General features: G+C 39.9%; 1 protein-coding gene across 5 annotated transcripts in view; it reads right to left on the bottom strand.

Annotated features, from left to right (window-relative positions):
* Nucleotides 1–17462, bottom strand: part of cacna1bb (calcium channel, voltage-dependent, N type, alpha 1B subunit, b) — a 153357-nt gene that overhangs the window by 17489 nt on the left and 118406 nt on the right. For all 5 annotated transcript variants that reach the window (XM_046374766.1, XM_046374767.1, XM_046374765.1 and 2 more), the window contains 12 exons: nt 16865–17066; nt 16187–16351; nt 14523–14633; nt 13027–13110; nt 11390–11506; nt 10598–10663; nt 7892–7983; nt 7621–7771; nt 6817–6944; nt 4126–4222; nt 526–631; nt 292–399 (listed from right to left, as the gene is read on the bottom strand). In XM_046374766.1, the coding sequence (XP_046230722.1) occupies nt 292–399; nt 526–631; nt 4126–4222; nt 6817–6944; nt 7621–7771; nt 7892–7983; nt 10598–10663; nt 11390–11506; nt 13027–13110; nt 14523–14633; nt 16187–16351; nt 16865–17066 (1427 nt within the window). The remainder of the gene's footprint in view (nt 1–291; nt 400–525; nt 632–4125; nt 4223–6816; nt 6945–7620; nt 7772–7891; nt 7984–10597; nt 10664–11389; nt 11507–13026; nt 13111–14522; nt 14634–16186; nt 16352–16864; nt 17067–17462) is intronic.

Consider the following 17462-nt stretch of genomic DNA (forward strand, 5'->3'; position numbering starts at 1 on the left):
GGACACAGAATAAGAAAGAAGAAAGAAGAAAGAAAAGACGCAAAACGGGTCAAAATGATCTCACAGCAGTACAAATTTTTTTCTATTTTATTTTTAAGAAAATTAAACTTTCAGGACTCAATAACAGACAAAAATGACATAGATGGGAAAGAGATTTTTGCAGCCTTTGGCCATAATGAAGAAGGGGAAAATGAAAAAGAAAAAGACCTTAAAAGATGCAGTTAGAAAAACAAACAGGAAGAAGTTAAGTGACAAGCAGACCATCCAGACCGCAACAGAATTATAGCTCACATTTATGTGGCGTCACCAGCAGGTCGACAGTCTTCTGTGACAGGTTGGGCCAGACTCGGTTTATCTCCCTCTTCAGATCAGCATCGCTCAAACGCTGTGCCAGGACCCCTGGGGACGTGCCCACAATCATGTCACATCAAATCTGCACCAGAGCGATCACCACTGTTCACATTAATATCAGAGCCGTCAGTCCGGCCACAAGGTATTCTGGGTTTTGTGGTTTCACTCTCTCACCAGATGCCAGTTTGATCTCCAGGGCCGTGCGAATAAGGGCCATCAGTGTGGAGGTGAAGTGTACCGTGTTGTCATCTGCAATGGGCATGTTCATCTTCACCAGTCGCTGGGAGGAGCAAAGAGGAGAGGCCATGAACCAGGAACAATCAACCAACAGCTCAGGAAATGGAGGCTGGATTATGGACTACAAGCCAAATTAAAGGGTCCTTATTTTAATATTAGGCTTTGTGCAATAAGTCATGGATCTGCGTCAGGTGGACAAACAAGATTTTCCAAAATATTTGAATATCGGCACATTTTAGAAACTGAAGCCAGCGAGTGTCTGGCATTTCTGTTTTTTAAATGACAATTTCTCTCCAACTATTACTTGGCATTACTTGGTAATTTAATTCAGTGCATGTAAAGGCCTCAGCCTGTGTGCCCACAATACTCTGCTTTTTTTATTTTTGTTAACAGTGCCAAACAGTTGAACGCAGGGAGCTCTGTACTGTTTATGGCTACCTGCTGTTGCTATAAGACTAAACATAAATGTAGCACACTTCTGCTAAAAAGCTAAAATATGATTAACTTGTAATGCTCAGCATGGGAACTCTGTGAACATGTTGAGCTCTCGCTGCTCCATCCATGTATTCATTCTAAAAATAATGACTTAGAGGCCTGAGGAGAAAAGAGATGGGATTGGCAACCCCATCTTCTTTAAAAAAAAATAAATTATCTGCCTATGCTATTAAAATACTTGAATACTATTAGAATACTTGTCCTATCAGCTTTCTTACCAATCAACCTAATCACCTCGCTTCAATCGTTCTCACAGACATGTGTCCAGTTTGAAACAAGACAAATAAATCACTGCAGAAGAAAAATCAAACCTAATTTGGTTTTAGAAGATAGTTTATTGATGAGTCAAATATCTGTCAAATAACTTCCAAATAACTTGATAAAGATTAATAGTGTACTAAGGAAAAATATCAAACATTTTCAGTGTGAAGATTTGCTGCTTGAATATCTTTGTTTGGGACTGTTTGTTAGACAAATGCAATTTAAAATATTATATATATATATTTAAAATATTACCTTCAGTTCTATTTTTACTATTTTTTGACATCTTATTGACTAAATTATGAATTGGTTGACTTAAAAAAACGCTTTCTGTCAGCACTGCTTTGCAGTGTACTGTTTAGTGCTCAAATCTATGTTAGGAACAATAATTAGGCAGCACACAGACTCAGTGATTATCTAATTAATCAGTATTTCCACAGCAGGATGTGAAACTTCATATTCATCATTAATTGTAATAAGTAGAAACTGATGAGCATAGATCCACACCATGCAGGGCTTCAGGATCAATGCTGCAATTAAGGGATTCATACACACATGCATGTTTCAGTTAGTACACCACATTCACAGTGAGGCTGGATGGGTGGAGTGGCATGTAATGATATAAAATCTCTCCTCAAAAGAAAAAAGAATTGAGAGACAAAAGCAAGATCCATGTGCAACATCACAAACGTTTGTGACAAAGGAAAACTGGAGCTGATGGTTTCCATTTGCTTTAAACCGAGATAAGGCGAAAGTATATTCGCTCTGGGAGCACAACAATACAGATGAAGGGATGAGAGGTGAAGGACAGGTGGAGGAAGGCAAGTGTCTTAACTGGAAAGCATCTGTGCATGAAAACTCTTGCATCTTTTTCCCAGAAACAAAGAGCAGAAAAATGGCAGCTGTAGACGAGAGCGTCAGACAGATAAAGCAACACAATCAAAAAGCACATACGTGGGGGACACATGCTTGCAGACAAAGACTTGACATGCACGCAAACAGATAGACACAGTGAAGTTGGAGGAAGGAGAAGAGAGGATACAAATCCCTAGAGAGGGTGAAAGAGAGATCGTTCAAAAGACAGAGTGGAGCTCAGCCTGAAGACAAAACATAAAACTGGAAACAAGAGGGTAACGGGGACAGTCGTGACTGTCAGGGGAAGATGTGTTCATTACGAAGGGAGGTTAACAAGGGGTGCGATCAACTGCAAAGTAGTGGGAGGGTGAAAAAAACTAGAAAAACAAAAATGGGGGAGAAAAAAAAAGTGCTAGCCTTGCTCAAGTGCACTGCTGCTCTCTCTGTGTCTTTGTTCATGTCTTCCTCTGTCGATTCACAAAAACAGGAGTTATATTTGGAGATGTGTCCACGTCAGACCCAGACATTTTTAACTGGGGCAAGGACAGGGCTGCTTTAAATGTGATTCGTTTCGACAGCTGTGCATGCACTGGAACCACTCGCATTAAGTCTGCATGCTAAGAGGTAAGCAGCTGGCACAGGGACTACCTGAGGATTGTTGAGCCGTGATTCCCACTCCACCAGTACACAAGCCTTACATAAAATCATGGGATAAATGTGCCAGTTTCTCCTTCACTCAAGTCAGCGAATGAGAACATTGGGGAAAGCGTTCTTAAACGTTTCGTCTTGCAGTTTGAGAAATCCCTCAATAATCCATGATTAGCTTCTGAATCCAGAAGAAAGCCTGAACAAAATAACTTGTTCCTTTGCTAAACCTTACACTTACAATTTCACTAATATCTGCCAGCAAGTTTTTCAGATACACTGGTGCAGCTATTGTAACTCATTTTTTGGCCAACAGGAGGCAAACATATTCCAAAATAAGCTTATTTGCTGGAAACATTCACCTATGTTCAAATCCACCAGCCACAGAGCAACTTTCATGTTAAAAATATTCACTCTCTTTTTCCGCATGGTTTTGGTTTCCACGATCACCCATTTGCAACTTCAGCGCTCCATAAGTCGGTCCATGACTCAAAGCATTAGTAACAAAGCATTCTTGATGCAAATCCTGGACATGCTTTAAACAGCACAAAACTCCATGTTTAGTTAAAACATTTGGTCATAATTTGAAGTACTGGACAATGTCTAATGATGGCAGTATGAAAAGTTAATGGATCACCAAAGTTATTACAATTTATTGTCATAAAAATATGAATGTCTGAAGCAAATTTCTTTTCTTTTTCTTTTATCGAGACAACTCACTCACTCTGCAGTAAATACCTGGCACTACATTTAAAGCCAAGGAATCACTAACCATCAAAGTCAGTACCAAATTTCATGGGGATTTGTTGTTATGTTATCTTTTACCAGTTGGGTTGCATCTTTTTCTTACAGACTGTCCAGAATAAATAAAACACATGCCTGTGCAGGGTTTGTTGCTGGGTGCTGGTAAAGTCCACTGTGTGAGCCCATGGCAGGCCAGCGCAGTGCCTGGTGGATAGATATCGCCCTGGGCAAATATTTTATCCTTTCAAGCAGACTGTAGACATCTGGGAGATCGCAAAAAAAACATCTGAAGATGCAACCGGGTGCCCTCTGATCTATTTTTAGGTATCAGCGTTACATGGTTTTTCAGTAAATGATTTGACCATATAACAATCCCTCACAGAGCAAGACAAGGCCACAGAGCTGCACAGATGAACAGAAAGAGCAACACAACAGCAGGCCAGAAGATACTGACTGTGACACACTGACAGAAGCCGGAAGATGAACCAGCAGTGACTGCAAAAGGGAGAGGGACGAAGGAGGAGGAAGTGATTCTACCTTATAGGCGACTCGGGGGGGACATTTCTTTCCCAAACCTAGTGGAGGGGACATGTCACGGAGCATCTCGTACATATCGCGGTAAGTCATGCGGCCGCTTCCCAGGGTAAAGATGGTAGGAGCCCATGGAAGGAAGAATGAAGATTTCCCAGGTGGAGGAGGTGTTGAGATGAAATGGGGAAGGAGGGGGTTACATCATCACAAAAAGTGGCAAAATCCAAAAAGGAGAATGGGAGGGGGAAAAAGAGGAAAACACAGAAATCCTTGTTAATAAGATTTCCAGGATATCATGTTCTGGAATGTCACCCGAGCCGGATTTAAGTATTCAGGAATGGATCCCTTAGGAGGAAAGGGAGGGAGGGAGATGTTGGATGGAGGGATCCTAGTGGAGAGCGCATTTCATGTGAAAGGATTATTCCCCTGAAAATCTGTTTTTTGAGTATCAAACATTCGCGTCCTGCATGTTTGAAAGGTGGCTCCAAAAGGCGACCCAGTCTCGCATCATAAAAAGTATGTACGCATGAACAGAAAATCCTGAAACCAACCCTGTAACATAACCCCCTTGCAGACCTACTTTGGATCCAATGGCATGCGACAAGGTTATTAAAGAGATACACGAATTCATTTTATATATCGTTTCATCTGTTTTTCAAAATCTCGGTGAAACTGGCTGAGTGTTGAGGAACACGAAGAACAGCACTGGACTGTACAGTGATGTTAGGTTTTGTGTCCCAACAGGTATTGCAAGTCACATGATGTGCTTGAACCCTCTCTCTGAAAACACAAAGGCCTATACAGGCCTATACAGCCTTTTTCACATATTCAGTAGCACTCCACAAAACCTGTTAACTGTGAAGACAGAGGAAAAGTTCTATAATGTTTTTCCATCTTCATTCCAAAACTGTAATTCTTCGTTACAGTGTTCAGAAAGGACATTTTTTTGAAACATACGACAGTACAGACTTTTTTTTCCCTCTCTATTTGCTTTGACTTTGCTGGGTCATTGGAAGGTCAATCACTGCACTTGGTAAAGCAGCAGCAGCTACAAACTCTTCAGAGCCACCTTTCAAAGTAGGCTTATTATTTTATCAAAAGACAAATTTTCAGTGGAGTATTCGTTTAAGATGCCCTCTTCCTTTCAACATGCTAAGAGGCGTTAGCAGCAACCAAAATGGAAACAAAGCACACAATGCTCTCTCTTCACTACCCACTCCTCTTTCATTCCTGTGTTTAAAAAGAGGAAAATCTCTTAGACATAGCATCTGATGCCTTTTGTTTGAGCCTGACTTGCGGCATTGTTTCCTGCGTTCGCCATGGTTACCTGCCAGCTGGTTAGTGGAGGATCGATGTGTGTTTGTATGCATGTGTGGTTGGGTCATTCTCTTTCACTGTAGGGAATGGGGACGGACATTCACAGTCCGAAAACCATCACAGTCCCTTTGAAAACAAAAGGACTGTGTGGGAGTGCAAACCTTATAAGCCACCCTGTTGGGGCACTTCTTCCCCAGGCCCAGGGGAGGCGAGATAAAACGTAACAATTTGTACATATCCTGATAGCATATCCTCCCGCTGAAAAAGATAACACATGTTCAAGAGGTTAGGCCACAGGTTATTTCATTACATTTCAATAATATTGATTAGTTAGTGGGCATTCATCTTTATGTAAATACTGAGCAAAAAGCAGCACAAAAAACAGTCGTATGCTAATTCTTTTGTTATTAAGAGATAAGATTTTCATAGTTTATAGAGAAAATTGTAGTGGCAAAAAAAACAAAACACACAAAAAAAAAACATGCAAGCTTTCCATTGTGGAATGTAAACTCTGCTCTTCCAAGGAAATGGCTGTAAACAAAACTGATCATTTTGTTCCTGAGGCAAAAAACACAACAAAATGGTGAAATCAGTCTCAGAAATCAGTTAAATTAAATGATCTGCTCCAAATAAAACAAAAAAAGAAAATGAGGAGCCTTACAAATACATCTTGCTGCAAACTGACATGAAAATGAGTTAAAGCAGTTAAAATATGCTGAATGTTACCATAGGCACTTCTCTGAGAGCCACTAATTTATATTCAAAGGAATAAATAATAATTCCTCCCCCGTAATGTCTGTCAGGAGATGGCAACTTCATGTTTCACATCTCACACCTCTCTCGGAGTCCTGACTCACTGACAAGGCTCCTGTGAAGCCTTCTTTAAAACTTAATAAGCCTCACATAATCTGAGACAGATTACGTCTCACGCCGTCTCACTCAGAATTTGCATTGTGCTTTAGTCAAGTTAAACAGTGTCGCTGACATGAACCTGTATTCCCCCCGCCGGACATGTGGAAGTAGTTTCTCTTCACACCACAGCAACAGACTGAGGAGCTCTGGAGCTTACAGCGGCAAAAGGGGGCTGAGTGGATGCCAAGCGGAACGCTGGATTTACATGCATCAGTCCGGCCGACAGAGGGCTCGTCACCAGCCTCAGCCAACTCTCGGCTCAGGCTTAATGTCATTCACCCGCTGCTGCTAAGATGGGATTTTCCCAGTTCCTCATCAGAGAGTCATCTTGGTGGAACTCAAAAGCCATTCTTAGTTTCCTATTTCCCAGCCTATACCTCTCATCCAAAACCAACTCACTTCTCTTTAACACCAACACTGGGGACAATACTAAAGCTGTACCAGTTAGAGATCAGTGGATGCACTTACCAGGCAGCAGGGTCATACTCTGCCCACACGCGGATGAATTCATCTAGGTGATGGGGCCCCAGGATGGAGGCATCCCTGGTCAGGTACTCAAAGTTGTCCATGATGACAGCGACAAAGAGGTTCAACATCTGGCAAATGAAAGCAATTGTTTAAAGTAAATTGGTTCTATTAAAATGATAAACCTTTAACCTGAAATGGAATATGCATAAATATGTTTCCATTAATGTATAATCACTTGAATTAAAAAAATCATTATGTTTTTGTTACCTTACAATGAACCTTTCATATCTACAGAGGGAGTGACTCAAAATCTGTTCTTTTAATTTGATTTCCCACATGTAACATGCACAGTATCTATTCAGAATTCACTCCGCCTGCAGCTGCACTGACAAGCCCATTTTGTTGATGCTGGCAACAAGTACGGCTTACTCAATTTTATGCATTTTTTGGGTTTGATTTAAAGCCAATCCACGATTTTAACCAGAATCCCATTTGCATTTTCTCTTTATTCTCTGTTTCTCAGCTGTTCATTACAAGAAGACCTAGTTTGCTATTAAATGCAAATAAGGCCTTCTCACAGCAAGAAACATGACAACTTTTGAGTTCAAGCAGGCATAAAATCCAGGTGAAAGGAAGTTTAGAAAATCTTACAGATATTTTTCATTAGTATTAGTTACAATGATCTAACTTTGGTGAAGTTCAACAAATTCAAACAGTAGTTAGTAGGCTAACACATACAAACATTTGCATAATTTCTGAATACACTTGAGGTCGGATGGGACAGTCCTGTGTTTTCATACTGACCAGGAAGGAGCAGAGGAAGATGAAGGAGACAAAGTAGAAGTAGGCAAAGTCACTTCCACACTCCTTCCCTACAGTTCCTGAGAGCTTATCACAGGGCCGGTTACTGAGACACGCTAACATGATCTCATGCCAAGCTTCGCCTGTCGCACTCCTGAAAAGCACACAAGTCACAGTAAAGGTACACACACACACACACACACACAGAGACTCATCCATGTTAAGAGCATGGTTTAGTGTAAACAGTATTCGTAGAATATGGAAGCAGGGTTACCTGAAAAGAAGAGTCAAGGCCTGGAAAAAGGTCTGGAAGTTGTTGTGATGATTTATTGCAGTCTCCTCAATCAGCTCAATGTTTCCAAACACCTGAAGCAGCAGGAGAGCAAGTGTTTGAATGTAAACCCCCAAATTTAAAGCCCTACTCTACTTCTATAATGAGCTACAACAGACCCAAACAGGGCTCGTGACTGATGCGGTAACACATTTAGTTTCTTCTTTCCAAAGTTTGAACACTTTTGGTTGTTTCACATGGGAGATTTCTCTACCTCATCTTTGTCTGTGCTCTTCTCTTCTGGTTTGAAGTGGGCTGGAAAAATAGGATGTCACGTACTTCCGTGCACCAATCACGGAATGTGAATCTCATTATAGCTGGCAAGTTGTTTGGTTACTGATCAAACCACACCTGCACAGCCCACACAGTTTTTGACCATTAAAGTACACATAAATCGTAAAATTAAATTAGGGTAAAACAAATTATAGATGATTTTCCTTCTTTCTTTTCCTGAATAAATGAGAATTTGTAACTAAAATCTATAATTTTGATTGATCAATGCCATTATCATTGTTTTAGAGGATGTATTACTGTTTTTGTATATGAACTCTATCTATTTATCATATTTCTTTCTCTCAGTTTGTCAACATGTTTTTCATGCCAATAAATCGTCATTGATTTGAACTGAAAGTGAGTGAGAGACTGAGAGAGGATAACTGTCACAACTTGTAATGTCCCTGTGCGAGTCCAGTAAAACAACCCCAAGGTCTCTTTTAAAATATTTATGTGCCCCTCAGCATGTCCATCCTGTTGGCCTATAAACACTGACTGCTGGGCCCAGGAGACCTCTGACAGCAGTCAAACATGTATACACAGCCACTGAATTTTTGTCATAAACATTATTACAGTCCTATTTATATATAATAGGAATAAAAAGTAGGCAAACTTTTCAGCTGCTTCAAAAAATGGGATAAATCCACTTCAAAATCAAACATCTCTGTATATTATGTATATATGTATGTATATTACACAATCCATGGCAATAGTCATGTAATATATACTTTGTTTGTGAAGCGTTAATGTTCTTTTAGACTGTGTCATCCGGGCAGCCGTGGCCTAGAGGTTGGTGAAGCGGCTTCACTGGTTCAATTCCCCCCCCAGGAAAAATTTGGGTGTGGTGGAGTGATTAACGTGACAAATGCCCCCCGCCTCCCCCCTCCATTAGCCGGCTGATGTGCCCTTGGGCAAGGCACTTAACCCCCAATTTGCTCCCCGAACACTTGATGCAGCCCACTGCTCCTGTGTGTGTTTCACTGCATGTAATTTGCCAGGTGTTGCATGTGTGTTAAACTAAGGATGGGATAAATGCAGAAGACAAATTCAGTGTGTGTATGTAAATATATATATATATACTGCCAATAAAGTGATTCAATAAAGAAGAAGAAGTTTGTGGTGATGTTCTGGGGGACACAAGAAAAAATATCTCACAATGACGCAAAATCCTAAAAGATTTGAACACCATAAGGTTTTATAAAGGTACAGTAGAGTTTATATCAGGGTTGTGTTGGATTGATATTTTACAGATTTCATTTATATTTTTTATCTGTCTGGAGGAGGAAGGATCTCAGTTTGTGCACACTGCTGATATTCGAGCCCATTCATACACTCTCAGTCTGATAACAGTAAGGCCTAATATGCCGTTCAATTAAAAAGAAATATTACAAGTCTAATCTGTCCTTTTGCCCTAAATCTGACATCACATAGTCTAAAATGCAGAAGAGTGCAGTTTTGTACAGGGTTGCACAACTACTCAGTGGGAATGAGTATCCAGCTCAGATAATATTGTATGAGTATCATCTAAGTAAAATGCATCAATATCCACATTCTGATGATGAAGTTTATCAAAATAATGTTCTGTAAATAGTTTTCTTACTCTAGTGATTAAAAACATTGATCTGAATCTCTGTTCTGATGCTGTTCTGGAAATAGATTTCCAATAAATAATTACAGCAACTTCTAGTCAATCCATATAAAATTAGACTTAAATGAACAAACTGAAGGTAGGTAAAATCTAGAAGCAGCCGTAAAGTTCTTGTTGACAGTCAGTCTCAGGTTGATGATAAATATATAAATATTCCAACAACAATTATTCCAGTGCACTCTCAGTAAAGCCACAAATAGTTATGTTCACATTTCTTTGTATGGGTTAAAAAAAAACTAGATTAACATGTTAATTAGTGAGCTTTAGAGGTCCTGGTAGGTGGATTTTCCTCACCTCTGGGTAGCCTAGCTGTTTCCAGGAGCTTCCAGCCTTTATGCTAAGCTAAGTTAATTGCCTGTCGGTTACAGATTTAACAAATGGAATTAAGAGGACTATTAATCTTCTCAGCTAATAATCAACAAGAAAGCCAACAAGCAGGCGGATTTGACCGATGTTCAGATCATCAAACTCCATGCACTACGCACACTATTTCTTTTATTTGTCCCACAACAACAAGTAAATTAACAAAAGGATCAGGACAATGTCAACCAAGCACAATCTGTAAACATCCACACAGTTCTGAGAGAGAGTCTGATTAGTTAAAACAGGTCAAAACCCCCTGTGGAGCGGTGTGGGTTAATGAGGTGTCTTCAGTTTCTACGAAGCATCTATCAGTGAATTAGCTCACTCTGACTCCCTTTAATCCAGCTTGTCTTGTCATAACTCACCTGCATTCCAATGATGGCATAGATGAAGAACAGCATGGCGATGAGCAGACAGACATATGGCAGAGCCTGAAAAACAAACATAAAGGTTAAAGTTACTCAGAGCACTAACAGATTCATGGTACAATAAATTCCCACTCCTTGCCTGTCTTTTGATCTCTCCCTCTTTCGATGCACATACACTCACAAGTGTGATTCACAGAGGACAAGCGCCCTTGTAAGATTTTACAGCCTTATTTAAGAACTTGAGCAGCCAAGCTGACCTACAGGGTTGTTCCTTTTAACCGGCTATTTATATCGATGTGACGAGCAGGCGAGCATTTGTTGTAATTAAATAGCCACCTTTTAACACTCTGCAGATACGGTCCATTTTCATTGGGCTTAAAAGCTCTCACCACTGACACTAAACCTGCAATAAATTCTCTCGGCTGCGGCCAAGCGCTGCTGCATTTAACTGGACTTGTCCCCGGGAATTTAGAAAGCAAACCAAGACTGTGTGAAAATCCAAACCGCTGCCTGCTGAGAGCTACTTCGTTTGATTCAACAGAAGTCTGCAGTGTGCCTCCTCTCACTTTTAAGCCTTCTATTCCACTGTTATGTTATGTATTTTGTCTGTATCCTTTTATATAACTATAAATCAATCTGAATGGAAAATCCAAAGCTCAAATATATACAGAATGAATCATAATCTGAATTCTTCTTCCCCTTTCTGACATGCTACTTAAACGAGGTATTCTTATATGATTTGCACACATGTCCAGGGGCCCTTTTAGGTTACTGTGTGTGTTAACTCACCTTGAAGGACTGAACGAAGGTCCAGAGTAGGATGCGGATGGTGTAGCCCTGCCGCAGCAGCTTGATGAGACGAGCCGCTCTGAACAGCCTCAGGAAACTCAGGTTGATCATCTTGTCCTGGAAGAGAAAAGAGAGACGCTGTGGGGAATCCTAACATACCCAGGATCAAAGAATTTCAAGCCACACTATGAAAAACTGATGCATTCTTCATTTTGCAATTCGCCTTTGGGCATCAAAAAAGGATTATCTTAAAAAGTGAAATTCATAAGACAGAAAAGACTCGATTGATTATGTTTTTACATTTTGCTGCTACAGCTTAACCGTGATACGACCAGTAGCTTATTGTGGCTGATGCTAGTTAATCTCATGTGAATAGACAGTGGCTGCTATTCAGTTAAAGTTACGGTCTCCCTTTAAATGAATCTCATCATTATCTCCAAAACAAATCAAAGTTTAATATAACAGAGAGCAATTAAGAAAATGATTCTGATCCTTCTTCATTCCCCAAATCCATGCAGCACAGATAAAAATGGTTGAATCAGAGGTATCAAAAAATCAGTGTTGTCATTCTCATTTCAGCTCCAACTTTAAATTAATGTAGACATAAGTGCACCAATAGTTATAATATAATAATTGAGAAGATAATTAAGATTTTGAATGCAGGACTTTAAGTAAGTACAGCCTGTGGTGTTCCTACATTTACTCAAGTAAGGGATTTAAGTACTTCCTGCAGCACTGGTCTTTTTCTTTTCTATCATGTCACATTTGGGATTAAGTAGGTAGACACTTTAAACTGAGGCTGTGGAAGAGAACAACACACACTGACGAGGGAACTGACAAAATCAGCGGCCAACAAGAAAAGCCACTTACCGTCTAAAGGTGTCAGATGTGACAGAGGGGGCAGAGTGAGGGCACAGGCGCCAGGAGAGACACAGCAGAAGATGGAAACAGCAAGGGAGAAAAGAAAAAAACGCAGAGGGAAAGCGAGAGAGAGAGAAGAGACAGAAAAGAAGACTAATGACCACATGAAAAGAACGTCACACGAAAAGCGAGACCGACTTTTGCCACACAGAAAGCAGCAGTACTCTGCCTCAGCCCTCCTTCTCCACATTCAAATATTATTAACTGCTGTAACTTAACAAAGAAAACTAACTGCTCCACAGTGTGACAGCAGCATCGCTCCTCCTTCTGCTCTGCGGCTACCTTTATTGATTTTCATTTTCATTTCATGTAATCTTTTCTGCAGTTTTCTTGGCTGAGCTTTTGATTCGAGAACTGAGACTGCGAGAGCAGAGCACAGCAGGACTTCCACATTCAGGGTTTTGGAGCTGAAGTGCTTTGTTCAGATTGGTACTGTTTGACAAAAATAAATAAAAACAAACAAAATAATCATTATTTGCTAACTTAATATAAATTCCCCTCATAAATACACTATTTCACTATTTCATCAGCTTCTAATTTTCCATGATCACAGCACTCCTGAATGGAGGAAATCTATTTCCTGTTACACAGCATGGTGCCCCTCCACAGTGCTGCAGCAGCATGCACTGAATCCTGATGCTCACGTACAAAGTGACCTCCCATAAGAGACTCATGTAGTGGCACTCAGAGGAGAACATGATCACTGCAGCTCTTACCTTAATCTCTGTGACCAAGATGTCTGTGATGCTTCCAAGCACAGTCACAAAGTCAAACACATTCCAGGCTGCCTTCAGGTAGTTCTGGAAAACAGAGAAGGCATGAAGACATTAGGCTCTTCATTCAAATGCTACGGTGTTCAACTTCTTTGATATAATTCTGGGTCTACATTTTAAACTGAAACTTCGTTAAAAAACTTTTCACAGTATGGCTAAACTATGCAATAATTTTAATTATATTATTTGGTTATTATTTTAGATTATTTTGTTAATTAATTGATTAAATGGGTATAACAAAGTCCAATGTAAATCTTCAGATGTCTTGGTTTGTCCATCTAACTGTCCAAAATTGAAAATATTCACTTCACATTTATATCCAATATTTTTGCATAAATAGTTAGCTTAATCGGTTAACAATCTAGCTGCTAGTGATTTCTCTGTCATTTGACCTAATCAATGATTCGACTAAATGTTGCAGCTCTAGTTCAAATCTACCACTTTCGAACCCAAAACCTCATCACCTTGTTTCAGAATTGTCATACAGCTTATATGGATTTAGAATCTTTTAAATAGTCAATCAAATTCATAGTCTCTGTGGCAATAAGTTACAAAAGTTAATGAGATTGCAGGTTTGCAATTTGACCAAAAAACAAAACAAAACAAAAAAAAAACTAAGGAAAAGGAAAAAGAAAACTCTTAATACGATAACAAACAAACAAAAAAATCTAGACATCCCATTGGGCGCACAAATCTGTATGTGCATATTCAACATAAATGCTGACACACTGTCTTGCATGAACTAACTGGGGAGCTACTGCCTGCAGCCTCGATCCCCTCAGACTGGTCAATCATCCAGTTCCTGAGGGCAGGAGCTGCTGCCAGGCCATGCAGCTGCAGTCTGAAGAGATGCAGCAACCAAGTGTTTACACCAGCAGATGCGAGCCCATCCGTCTGGGCTTAACAGCTAAACAGGTGGAAGCAAGTGGTGTGTGAGAAAAGCTATTTAATAAATGGGCCTCGTAAATGGAACGGAGCCAGAGATGAAATGCCTCGCTGCAGGCAAGACGGCCCCATGTTGGAGGAGATTTATTCTTTTTGAGCACTCCCTGCTTTTTGTTGTGAGTTTAGCCTCCCTGTTCCTGAATTTGAGACTTTTACCTTTTACTTTTACTGCTTTGTGACATCTTCTGCTGCAACTTTTATGTAATTACCGCACAGTCCTTTAAAACATCCTTTCACTAAGTATGACAGTGCAGCAAGTACATGCGTAGACTAATGACAACACATGTAAAAATAGTTGTAAAATGGTTTAACATTCACAAGGACAACTAAGCACTGTGAGCACAGTTAGATGCCTAAGTCACCTTCAGTCTGATGTTTCTGGTTGATTTGCATATCCAAAGAGAGATCTTCCCTTGTGTGTAAACACAAACACAACATAACAATAAATAATTGTCTGTCAGAGTACAGCACAGCATATGGTCTTGACAGCTCACCAGTGGACCGAACGCAATAATCTTGAGGATGCACTCCAGCGTGAAGAGGGCTGTGAAAACGATGTTTAGGTATTTCAGCATGGACTCGTACAGATCTGGAGCTCCATAGAACTGAGGAAAGAAGACCAAAGATACACTGGATATACTGGATTTGAGGGTATAAGAGCTGTTACTAAAAGCTACAGATGTAAATAAACACATGATTGCTCAGACGCAAGATGTTTAAAAGGTGTACATGAAATTGTTAAACTGAGCTGCATACATCAATTTTAATTATGTGAAGTATTATAGGCGCTTGTGTCTTTCCTCTATGATAATGGGAGGTGATTGTGCCCATATGTATTTGTTTCTGGTAATCGTTAGCCATAAAGCCATACTAACTTCACAGTCCTGGATGACTACCAGGAGGAAAGTCAACATTTCAGTCAATTAGGAAAATTTCTTAAGAGGAGACGGCTTAGCAAAAGAATATGTAGAAATGCTGTTTCTGGGTAATATGATTTCTGACCACCAGGGGCAGCACTGAACCAACTGATAGATCAGTCAATAAACTTGCAATTGCTGTTTATGGCTTGCATTGATTTTCATGGAAAACACACCCTTTACACCTTAGGAAATAATAATTGGCATATGATGAACTTTTGACATCAAGATTAAAAGTTTAACAACATTTGTTAAAAGCTTCTTCTGATTAAGAAAATTAGTTAAAAGCTTCTTCTTCTGATAGCAGTCCTGGCTAAAAGCTGGTTAATTATTAGTTAACATTATTAAAATTTGCAGTCCAAATGTGGATTGAATTTCTTATCTGGTTTTTGGAAATACAGAGATGGCTACGTGTATGCTGAAAATGTATAATTTTCATCCCCATTTTAACCCAATATGAACCAAAAAAGTAACCTTACATGAATGTAAAATCACACTTAAAAGGTCAAGTGTGCAGGATTTCACCCTAACACTCCTTGTCTCACCCTCCCTTAGGTGGGTGTTAAAAATTCGAAAAACACAAAAGGCACTCTCTCTAAAGTCACTGTTTGGTGAAAACATATTTATGGATATTTTGCTCCATTTTTGTCCCTAAATCCTGCACACTGAATCTTTAGGCATTGTATCTGAAAAACTGTTTGAATCAGTTTTCAGATTTTATGGTCAGAATCTGAAAGTGAGAGGTACATTAAAAATATTGTTAGATTATGTAAATGAAACAACAACCAGCAGATGAACAGAGCTTTTCTCTGGCACCAGCCTGCATTACTCAAACTGGCTCTATCACTCCCTCAGAGACTTTTTCTTCTTTGTAAATGAGTAAAGGGACTGCCAAGACACAAGCACTTTGCTCTGATAAAAGCCAGCACTGTTTGGCAGAAGTGTCACAGTGGTGTGCTGGCATTGTGTTTGATTTTTAATTGTTGACCATGTCTGCGGGCCAGTGTTGTTGCTGTAATTGCATTCTGCCTTGAGAACCAAAGATGAAATGGTACAGATCAGAATCAGAGAACAGGGTACAGATTGTAGAATCAGCTTCTTGCAGTCCTTTTTAATATTTAAACAGTGTGCTCTATCATGCTGGGTACTGAATAAGTATCACTGAGCCAATAAACTTTTCTGACTAAGAGGTATCTAAGAGGGTTTGGCACTTTGCCTCGTTAGCAGGAGGAATCACTGACCTTCATCATCAGCACGACTGTGTTGAGGGCGATTAAAGTCATGATGGCGTATTCGAATGGAGGCGACACCACAAACTTCCACATCTTATACTGGAAGGACTGCTTGTTCTCTGGCATGTATCTCGTCAGCGGCTTCGCGTTGATGGCAAAGTCAATACAAGCCCTCTGTTTGATAAAACACAAAACAAAAACACAAAGTTTATAAAGGCTCCCTCATACACGAAATTTACACCTTTCATCAGAGAACAGAAAATTGCTGGAAAATCAAACTTAAAATACATGAAAGACAGCCAGCATGCTGCAAGAGGATTTTCTGAGCCTTTAGTAATATTAAAAGATGAGATCACAAATTGAGGCTCTGTAAGCCAACACTTTGTAGACAACAAACAGCATGATTTTAACAGTAAAGAGAAGAAGACAGCAGAGAGCATAAATCCAGCTGCTTTCTTTTTTGTGCTTTGTTGTTGTTTGAGGGAACTGTAATTCATGTTAAATCAAATGCTGTGCCCTGATTTCTAATAAAGAAAATATTTGTGATTCAAGAGACATTTTGAGAAACTAGAGCTTCTGCAGAAACAATCAGCATGTGTTCTTGTTGGATCTAGTGCAGGGTGGGGGGGGTCATTGTTTGCGAGGAGAAAAATCAAGAAAGTGCATCACTTTTCACCACTCTCACACCTCATTCTTCTCCAGGCTACACTCTGCCATGGCCTTGTCTCCCTGCTCCTGGAAGGTGATGATGATCAAAGCCACGAATATGTTGACAAAGAAGAAGGGAAACACCACAAAGTAGACCACATAAAAGATGGACGTCTCCATGCGGAAGCCTGGGTTGGGACCCTGGTCCTCATAAGTGGCATCCACAGAGTGCTTCAAGACCCTGAAAAGAAGGAAAAAATGAACTGACATGGGATTCAAACAACCATGTAGACATTTCTGTAAAGTACTGAGTAATGCCTAAAACATCTGTGGAAATTCAAGGAATTCAGGTCCTCAAGCTTTGTCCAGCCTTGACAGATAACTTCAACAATTTTCCAGAAATTTTCCTCAAATCGTTCCTCCCTCATTTTCAAAACCTTCAGTTCTCAGCCACAGGCTCTTTCTGTTTCCCTTTGTCTAATGTCCAGAGTAGGACTGAAGTGATTTTTTGAATTTGTTGAATCAATGATAATGAGTTGACCGTTTTTCTCATTAACTGATTTGTTATTTTGTCACCAGACATAAAGAAGTGCAGATCACAGTATTATAGGCCCGATGGTGGCATCTTCAAAAAGTT

The sequence above is a fragment of the Scatophagus argus genome, chromosome 20 (genome assembly GCF_020382885.2).
Source record: "Scatophagus argus isolate fScaArg1 chromosome 20, fScaArg1.pri, whole genome shotgun sequence".
Classification (NCBI taxonomy): Eukaryota; Metazoa; Chordata; class Actinopteri; family Scatophagidae; genus Scatophagus; species Scatophagus argus.